A 10336-nucleotide genomic window follows, 5' to 3' on the forward strand; every position below is an offset into this window, starting at 1 on the left:
AGTCAACGTTTCGGGCCAGAACCCTTCGTCGGGACTGTAGGGGGAAGGGCAGAGGCCCTATAAAGAAGGTGGGGGGAGGGTAGGAAGGAGAAGGCTGGAAGGTTCCAGGTGAAAAACCAGGAAGGGGAAAGATCTTTCTTTAAAGATCATGGTTTTCCTTCTGCTGTCATCAATGATGCCCTCACCCACATCTCCTCCATTTCCCGCACTTCGGCTCTCACCCCATCCTCCCGCCACCACAACAGGGACAGAGTTCCCCTTGTCCTCACCTACCACCCCACTAGCCTCCGGATCCAGCACATTATCCTCTGCAACTTCCGCCACCTTCAACAGGACCCCACCACTAAGCACATCTTTCCCTCTCCGCTTTCCGCAGGGATCGGTCCCTCCGCGACTCCCTGGTCCACACGTCCCTCCCCACGGATCTCCCACCTGGCACTTATCCCTGTAAGCGTAAGTGCTACACCTGTCCCTACACCCCCTCTCTTACCACCATTCAGGGCCCCAAACAGTCCTTCCAAGTGAGGCAACACTTCACTTGTGAGTCTGTTGGGGTCATCTATTGCATCCGGTGTTCCCGGTGTGGCCTCCTCTACATCGGTGAAACCCGACACAGATTGGGGGACCGCTTCGTTGAGCACCTCCGCTCCGTCTGCCAAAACAGGCAGGATCTCCCGGTAGCCACCCACTTCAACTCTGCTTCCCATTCCCATTCAGATATGTCCATACATGGCCTCCTCTACTGCCATGATGAGGCTAAACTCAGGTTGGAGGAGCAACACCTCATATACCGTCTAGGTAGTCTCCAGCCCCTTGGTATGAACATAGAATTCTCCAACTTCTGGTAATTCCCTCCCTCTCCCTTCCCCTATCCCTATGTCACTCTGCCCCCTCCCCCAGCTGCCTATCACCTCCCTCATGGTTCCGCCTCCTTCTACTATCCATTGTGTTTCCCCCTATTCCTTCTTCACCTTTCCTGCCCATCTCCTCCCTGCCTCCCCGCCCCCACCCCTTTATCTTTCCCCTTACTGGTTTTTCACCTGGAACCTACCAACCTTCTCCTTCCCACCCTCCCCCCACCTTCTTTATAGGGCCTCTGCCCCCTCCCTCTACAGTCCTGACGAAGGGTTCCGGCCCGAAACATCGACTCATCGTTTCCACGGATGCTGCCCGACCTGCTGAGTTCCTCCAGCGTGTTGTGAGTGCTGCTTTGACCCCAGCATCTGCAGAGTAATTTGTGTTAACTATTCTTCAACAGTAGTTTGTAAGTGCTTGGAGTGATGGGGATTTGGAAATGGAATAGTAATAATACAAGCCTTAACTGATTAAAGATGGTTGTTTCTCTTAACCATATTTTTAAAATATTTATTTACCATTTCACTCCAGTGAAAAGATTTGTAATAAAATGTTAAAAGCAGCTGGGAAATAAGATTGTGCCATTCACAGTCAAGGTTGTTAAGATGTTTACTAGATGAAAACAATGTGCTGTTTCCAGGAACTGCTGACTCTTGATACAATTACCCTTTTTCTTGACAGCCGCCACTGTGGACGATTGCTATGTCACAAGTGTTCAATGAAGGAAATTCCGATCATCAAGTTTGATTTGAACAAGCCAGTGAGGGTGTGTGACATCTGCTTCGACGTCCTGACACTGGGTGGAGTCTCTTAGTACTTGATAGTGGCTCTGCTCTTCCGTTTTGTGTTTTACCAGCACTACACAATGCCTTTCCAGCAACTGGAAGCTCCAATTGGACTAGCACCTTTAAAGAGAAGTCTAAACACTTGAAGATTGAATTATATTACTGGGTTTGAAATTACGTTGTTTGATTGTAACAATGGATTTGGTATTACTGAATGAACAGATACTTAGCCAGGTGAATCGTGCAGAGTTGACTGCAGGTGCTTCTGGCTGGGGTTAGTATGACCCTATTCTTACAGGGTTGTATGGTAGAAATATTCAGGACCTGGTGTTGTTTCAAGTGAACACCCTTCAGTTCTGTTAAACCGTATTTTTAAAAATCTTCCTCATTAATCAGTTGTAATGCTGTTCTTCCTTCTCCTGCTCTGTTCAGAATGTATTCTTAAAAGCCCATGTGAAGTTAAACGTGGAGCAGTATAGACCAACTCAACCCCTATTGACTGTCCACTTCTCCACATGGACTGTATATGGTAACTACTTTAATATTTATTTCTGTTAATCCTGTACACAGATGACAGCAATTGACTTGCTGATCTAGATCTGTGGGAAGAAATTGGTAACACTAATTTATTGTACCAGTTGAATGGCTATCCATTTAAAAAAGGGAAATGGCGCATATTTGAACCAAATGTATAGCCATCTATGTGGTAGAATATGGTCTCTTTTAAACTGGAACAACATAGAATAGCATTTTAAATCTGCTTAGTACAGTATCAAACTAGTACATTATCAGACTAACCTTTGTGAAGCTAATTCTGCGTATCATTGGAACTGAACAGAATTTTCATAAATATCCCAGTTTTAGTTCAATAGGTCCTTTTGATTAGGTTCCCATTATATGGAAAAGTACAGACTGTATGTGGCTTATTCTACTGTCATAACATCCCGTAATTAATGTGCTCCTACTGGAATTCTGGGGATTGTTTGCTATGAAAGATTTGTATCCTGCTACTGCTGGCTGCACACAAAGAACTGAATAGCGTCATCTCGGAAGCTTTAGTCGCAAAAGACTCAAGGAAGTCATTTGGTATGTGTGAATAATATTTGGACATCCCCAAAGGAGAGGATGTTACACCTTGATAACCATTCTACCATAAAGCCACTAGTTCAAGGATTGCTGCATAATGTGCAGTGAAAATTGTGTAAAACATTTTAACATGCTGTACTTTGTGCAGTTTGTGCTATGCTATATAATGCTCTAAAGTGTTTTGGCAAAGTTTCCTGCTTCATTGCATTGTACCTAACCCATTTGAATATGAAGCCTGATGCTCTGGGGCTGAATAGTTAATACCCACATTGATATCCCATGTATAATGTTTACTATTATTTGCTCTGCTCAGATTGACAGGTTGAAGGGTAAATTAGTCCTTTTGGAAAGTTGTATTTGTTTTTTGGTTGAAGTCAACAACTCGTACTGAATAACATTCCATCTGTAATATGATGTTGGTGCATTTGTAATGCAGCTTGTGTGCTTTGTGAAGCTGCTTATATAATTAAACTATCAGAATCTTTTGACTAACAGCAATTGCTTTGAACTAATGTGGTAGTGTTGAATTCCCTTTGAAATAAAGTTTAATAATGGGGTAGATTCAGGACACTATTTACTTGACTTGAATATTTTTCCTTCATTGGCTAAACAAACTGTACTACCAGCTTATTTTACTAAATTACCCAGCATTATATTCGTGTTGAGGCTTGCCAGAGACAAATGCCAAGCTCACTTGATTCATGCGGAGTCATGATACAACAGGTCCATTTTAGTATATTCTAAGAGCATTTGATTTGAAGTAACTTTTATCCAAATAGTCACAGTGCTTTGATGCAGATGCTGGCCTGTGAAACTGCATCTAATAAAAGTGAATGGTGTAGCAAAAATCACAAGATCTCTCATTTCATCCGACCAACATACAGAATTTCAAGACTGATTTAATGCCTCTAAAATGTATTCTGCTGTCTATTGATGTGGCTTTCATTTAGATTGATGAACAGAAACAGTTGATTTTTGCATCATCGTTTGAAAGGGTAATCAGTTAGCTTGTGGACATTAGCATAATCAACATCCTCAGTTACTGTTTGCTGTTAGCAGACAGATGAAGTTTGTAGCCAGTCCAGAGGGTGGTATCTTGGTCTGAATGACTGCCCATTAGGTCAGCAATTGCTTATGGAGCTCAAATTGCAGCAAAAGCACCAACATCTTATTCCTTCTACTCCCTGCTGTTGCCAGTGCCTTTTGTCCTTGGTCTCCTGTGTAATGACTAGTGTCAAGCCACTGAGGACAGCGTCTTGCTAAATATCAACGTCACATGTTCACCAAATGTTCTCCAGTGAGCAGTGCTCTACAAACAAATTCACAAATATTAAATTTACTTCAAAGAACAAATCAATACTGTATATAGAGATCTGTTTGAATAGCAGTGCCCATGAGTTAGGAATTTGGCTTTTTCTTCATTTTTCAGTATTAGAAGATACCTGTTTTGCACTTACATTTAAACTTGTCGCACAATTGTCCTATAATAGTGTGTTTATGTATGTTTACAGTGTATAGATGAGTAAGTCTGTGCAGCAACATTGATCCAGTATGTTGCTGCCAGTGGTGCTTGAGGATATGGTAATCAATATAACCGTCTTTGGGAACAGAAGCCTGCCTCTAATTCTAAATAAAGTCTGTAATTCTCAGTTATAGCATCAAAGGTGGTCGCGGACCAGCATCAAAATAGATGTGGCTTGAGCCATAGATCAGTGTTACTTTAATGAGTAAACCTGTGAAATGTCAGAACAGCTATACATGTCTGTGTGCATTGGAAACCACAACAATCATGTCTTTCTTATATATTTAGACAGTACATTTAATAACTTGTATATGATTACCTATGTTATATGGAAAAAAATACAGATTTTGCAGAATTGCAGTTATTTCCTGTTCATTTGAACAGTAGACTTTACACAATGCTTGCATTTGGCTGGGTGTCAATCTGTGCCAGCATTCATTGGAGCTGGGATCAATAATTAACCTTAGCTGTGATTGTGTGATGGTTAGTACAATCTCTCCTGAAGGAATGGAGTAAAAATGGGTGCACATGTGGCAACAGACTACACACTTGTCTGGAAAGATCTTGCTGCACCATATACCACAAAATCTAGGCTGTTATTCATTAGTTCTATGTTGTTCCAGAGAAAAAGGCACCCAAGTGGTTTTCAAATAAGCAGGAAAATGGGGATTTAAAGGACCAATTTTTTAAAATGCTAGTTCTATTTAATGTAATGGAAAGATACTCAGATCAAGCTTTACTGAAATTCAGCTTGAAGTTAAATATGTTAGTATAGTAGCAACTCTGAACTCAAACCTCCGCTGCCTTGCAGCTGTACCCCAAAAGAAAAATCGAGAGCTGGAGTCCTTAAGGCAGTCCTACATTGAGTCCTGTGCTGCTGGTACCAAACTGCCGTTCCTTTGGTTTCATCAGATATGTAGAGAAGGGGAGTTTGCGCTCCATCTTGTACTGCCCAAGCTTGCGTAGCTACTCCGCTTGGAGGCAATATCCATGGTCTACTCTGACCGACTGAGGCCCTCACTTCATAGTAGCAAGCCTCTAAATTTGAGTATGGTTCAGTGCTAATGTTTGAAGTACTCAAAATGCCAGCTTCAGCATAAGCCTGGTCTATCAGCACAGGTCACAGAAGCATATAACAACCCCCAGAACATTAGATGTGAAATCTGATGCCTTGACCAGAGATTATTCTGCAGAGTGAATTACGTCTAACCATTAGCGAACATTGTTTGCAAGACTTGTGCAGAGGGACTGTTCTGTTCCATCATTAATGCTGACAAGCTTCTGAATTGCTTTGAGATCATGAAATATGCTATACAAATGCGAGCTCAAGCACGAGTAAATTTGTAAATGGTATTTGACAAGGATGCATTCGCAGTCTTCCATCAGTGATTATTGCAGGAGGTGTTTGAGACCAGAAATGCTGTGCTGAGCGTGCATGAGTTGTTCCATTCAATACACACTATTCAATAACTTATTAATAAACCAAAGGCAAGCCCTGCAGATGCTGGAGATCCAAAATAAAAATAAAACTGGAAATCAGACTAGCTGAGTATTTCCAACACTGATCAGATTATTACCTGTGTACCATTCCCCCAACCCATTAACTGGTCAAATGATAATCTACTAGGTTAAGGGAGCACACATCACATAATAAAGCAATTTTTACATTTGCTGTACTTCTGCAAAGGAACCCACAACTAACAGACATGAAACTATTACATGGCTATTCACCTGCAATTGCAGATGATAATCACTGCTATGATTGTCCAGCTGGAACCTGAAAGGAGAAAAGCACAATTCATAGGGTGTTAACTTTGCCCTGAATATGGCATCCACACATCTTGAAAATGAAGGGGAGGTTAGGAGGAATTAATACTGTAAGTTTTTAACATGCCCAAATTTTAACTGTACAATTCAGCTCGATCTTGCTCTTGAATCAGTTTTCTATTAAACTTTTTTTAAGTTGCTACAAAACTAGCACTTTTCCGAGTTGATTGGTTAAGTGGTTTTCCTTTGAGTAACGTTTTCTTAAACCTCTTCCACAATGGCATGCGATGTTTTGACATGCAGATAATCCAGCCAGGAAAGGGCTATGCTACATTGTGGAGAAATAAACCTGGCCAGGTAATTGGAGTTTAAGTAGGGAGCATTTTGGGAGTAGTGATCATAACTCTTTACAGTTGGCAGTGTTTTGAGGGTTAGACTAGACCTTGGGTGAAAGGCTAATTATAGACGTTATTGGGCAGAAGCCAGGGTAAGTAGCTTGAGAGCAATTATTATTAGGCAAGTCCACGTTTAACTTGGGAGTTGTTTAAAAGTCAACTGGTCAGAATCTAGGACTAACATGTCCCTATGAAGAAGAAAGACGAGGATGACAAGGTTAAGGAGCTGTGATCAGAGAAATTGAAATTTAGTTGAAAAGAAAAGGGAAAAATATGTAGAATTCAGGAAGCTGAAACTGGACAGGGCCTTTGAAGAAAACAGGTGAGTTAAGTGAGACCATATAATTTCCTTTAGTGAGCAGAATTAGAAGTGAATTTCAAAGCATTTTATACATACAATAAAAATGTGAGTATTGGTGAGATGGAAAAAAACCACTCAAAGGCAAAGTCGTTTGCTTGGAGCCAGAGGAAATAGATGAGTACTTGATGTACTAAATGAGTACTTTAGATTTGTTCTTACCAAGAACGATGTGGAAAATAGCAAGATAAGGGAGGAGTATATTGATCTTCTAAGGTATGCCGATACCAAGTAGGTATTGAGTCTCTTAAGAGCATTGAGGTGGATTAGTCAAGTCCTCAAGGCCTGCTGGAATATATCAGAGATTATTGAAAGAAGAGACAGGATATTGCTGGGTCCTTAACAGAGGTCCTTGTAATCATTCTAAGTACAGACTAGGCCCTAGAGCAATGGAAATAGCCTGTAGCGTTACATAGAAACATAGAAAATAGGTGCAGGAGTAGGCCATTCAGCCCTTCGAGCCTGCACCACCATTCAGTATGATCATGGCTGATCATCCAACTCAGAACCCTGTACCTGCCTTCTCTCCATACCCCCTGATCCCTTTAGCCACAAGGGCCAAATCTAACTCCCTCTTAAATATAGCCAATGAACTGGCCTCAACTGTTTCCTGTGGCAGAGAATTCCACAGATTCACCACTCTCTGTGTTGCTCTGTTTAAGAAGGGCAATAGAGTTAAACCAGAAAATGATAGGTCAATGAGCTTTGCTTCAGAGGTCATAAGGTTATTGGTGAAAACTAAGGGGATTTGCATAGACTTGATTGAGATAGCAGTTTTTGTGCAGAGGTAGTCATGTCTTGCAGACTTGATTTGAATTTTTTGAGATGATTAAGGGTTGGATGGTAGATCTTGCCAACATGAACTTTAGTAAAGTTTTTGACAAGGTCTGTCATGGTAGGTTGGTCCAGAAGATAATGGCACATGTGTTCCATGGGGACTTGATAGATTGAATTCAAAATTATCTGGTGGAGGGGTGTTATTCTGACCTGTGACCAGTGGTCTTCAAAATACTTAGACAAATGGAGATTGATTTTATAAGCTCGCAGACAATACAAAAATTGGCAGAGGTGTGGACAGTAAAGCAGGTTGTTAAAGGATTTGGCAGGAAATATGTGAGCAGAGAAATGGAAATGAGTTTAATCAGGACAAGTGTGCACTGCTGCCCTTTGAAAGGTCAAATGCAGCAGAAAATGTAGAGTAGATAATTTACAGAAGGATTTGGAACTGCAAATCACTGGATTCCCAAAACTAACAACATACAAGTAGATAGTGTGCTTGTAAGGAGAAAGGAGGCAAATGGTATGGTTGCTTTCATTGGTCGGGTGTTGTGTATAAATGTTGGGAAGTTGTTTTGCAGCTGTTTAACTAAAACCACATTTGAAGAACTGCGTGCAGTTTTGGTCATCTAAATTTACAGGATGGTTGTGGAGGTTTTGAGAGGCTACAAAAGAGGTTCACCAGGATGTTGGCTGGATTGGAGTATCAGCTGCAAGGGAAAAATGGATGAACTTTGATTGTTTTCTCTGGAGGGTCAAGGGTGAAGAGGCAACCTGATAGACGTATGTATATAAAGTTTGTGGGAGGCAGAGTGAGGGTAGATGGTTAGGAGTCTCTTTTCCCAGACGGAAATGCAACTAGTAGAGTGCAGAACTTTTAAAGACAAAGGTTAGTTTTATTTGTCACTGTACCCCAAAACAGTGAAATGCATCGTTTGCATCAAATCAGCGAGGATTGTGCTGGGCAGGCCAACATAATTAGCCCACAACTTCCTAACCCAAACCCAGGTGCCTTTAGAATAATGTGGGAGGAAACTGGCACCCAGAGGAAGCATACAAACTCCTTACAGGCATTGAACCCCATTCTTACAGTAATAGCAATGTGCTAACTATGCTGCAGTGCCACCCACCCACTTTGAGAGGAGAAGAAAGTTTTTAAAGGAGATTTGTATGTTCTGTTTTTAAAACAGAGTGGTAGATACCTGGAATACACTGCCAGCAGAAGTGGTGGAACGTGATACAATAAGAGCAGGAGTTCCCAACCTGGGGTTCACAGACCCTTTGCTTAATAGTATTGGTCCATAGCATAACAAAAGAGTGGAACCCCTGTTTAAGAGGCATTTAGATTAGATTATGAGGACATGCAGCCCTCTTTTATTGTCATTTAGTAATGCATGCATTAAGAAATGATACAATGTTCCTCCAGAATGATATCACAGAAACACAAGACACCAAGACTAAAAAAACTGACGAAAACCACAATAATTATGGCATATAGTTACCACAGTGCAAAGCAATACCGTAATTTGATAAAGAACAGACCATGGGCACGGTAAAAAAGTCTCAAAGTCTCTCGAAAGTTCCATCATCTCACGCAGACGGTAGAAGGAAGAGAAACTCTCTTCCTGCCATGAGCTTCCAGTGCCACAAACTTGCCGATGCAGCACCCCGACCACAGACAACTCGAGTCCGTCCGAAAACTTTGAGCCTCCGACACCGAGTACCAAGCACCATCTCTGCCGAGCACTTCGACCCCAGCCCCAGCAACAGGCAACAGGCAAAGCCGAGGATCCATGGCCTTCCCCTCCGGAGATTCTCGATCGCACAGTAGCAGCGGCAGCGAAGCGGGCATTTCAGAAGTTTCTCCAGATGTTCCTCCGTGCTTCTTCACGTCTGTCTCTATCAAATCAGGATTGTGCGGGGCATCCTACTTCACAAATACCATACCATTTCTGGAGCGGCCGCACGCGCTGCATCACACCGCCATCTTCTCCCCTCATTTGGAGGAACAGGCAGGGAATGGAGGGGATTAATTTAAACTATCATGATTTGAACAGACATTGTGGGCTGTAGGTCCTGTTATATTGTACCATTCTGAGTCAGAAAGGCTCGGAGAGCTTATATATTCTTTCAGGGCAGATTTGTCCAGATCTCTTCTGTTATGAACTGAATTCGCTTAATTTGATCTAACTGGAAGGCTCAGCATCTGTTACATCCCCTGACTTTTCCAACTTCAGCCAAGGGCATTACTTCCCTTTTGCCGATGTAGTGACTCAACTACCTGGAAGCGAGTAACATGGGGAGACCTTACCAGATTAGTGCTGCAGCTTCGATGTGTGCTGAATGAAGATGAACCACTAAAGCAGTCAGTTTCATGATGAGTACTAGCTCACACTGCTGCATTCATTGCGAGGAATTGGTTTCACGGAAGGGGGAAGGTTTGGGACCTTGAAACTGCAGGGCGAGTGGCCAGGAGGTGTTGAAGAATTTGGTTTCACATTCCATCTGCACCAAACATGATCATATCACATTTTCCACCCCACCCACCCACCCACCCAAATACTATCGACCCTACTCAGTCTGGCATCAAGAACAATGGCCATGACAGGATTATCCTCCCAGACGGTCAATTCGAAGATTCAAACTACATTTATTATCAAAGATTGTATAAATTATACACCTTGAAATTTGTCTGCTTATAGGCAGTCAAAAGCAAGAAACTCAAATAACTCAATTTAAAAGCAAAAAAAAACACTGCACAGAGAAAAAGAAAAAAAAATCACATTGTACA

The 10336-nt window shown here is 41.9% G+C and overlaps 1 protein-coding gene across 1 annotated transcript in view; it reads left to right on the forward strand.

The window, feature by feature from the left end:
* ankfy1 (ankyrin repeat and FYVE domain containing 1) overlaps positions 1-6228 on the forward strand; it is a 98995-nt gene extending 92767 nt beyond the window's left edge. Inside the window, exon 25 of the mRNA XM_063031506.1 lies at positions 1537-6228. Within this exon, the coding sequence (XP_062887576.1) occupies positions 1537-1669 (133 nt within the window). The 3' untranslated portion in view covers positions 1670-6228. The remainder of the gene's footprint in view (positions 1-1536) is intronic.
* The last annotated feature ends 4108 nt before the right edge of the window (positions 6229-10336 follow it).

The sequence above is a fragment of the Mobula hypostoma genome, chromosome 23 (genome assembly GCF_963921235.1).
Source record: "Mobula hypostoma chromosome 23, sMobHyp1.1, whole genome shotgun sequence".
Classification (NCBI taxonomy): Eukaryota; Metazoa; Chordata; class Chondrichthyes; order Myliobatiformes; family Myliobatidae; genus Mobula; species Mobula hypostoma.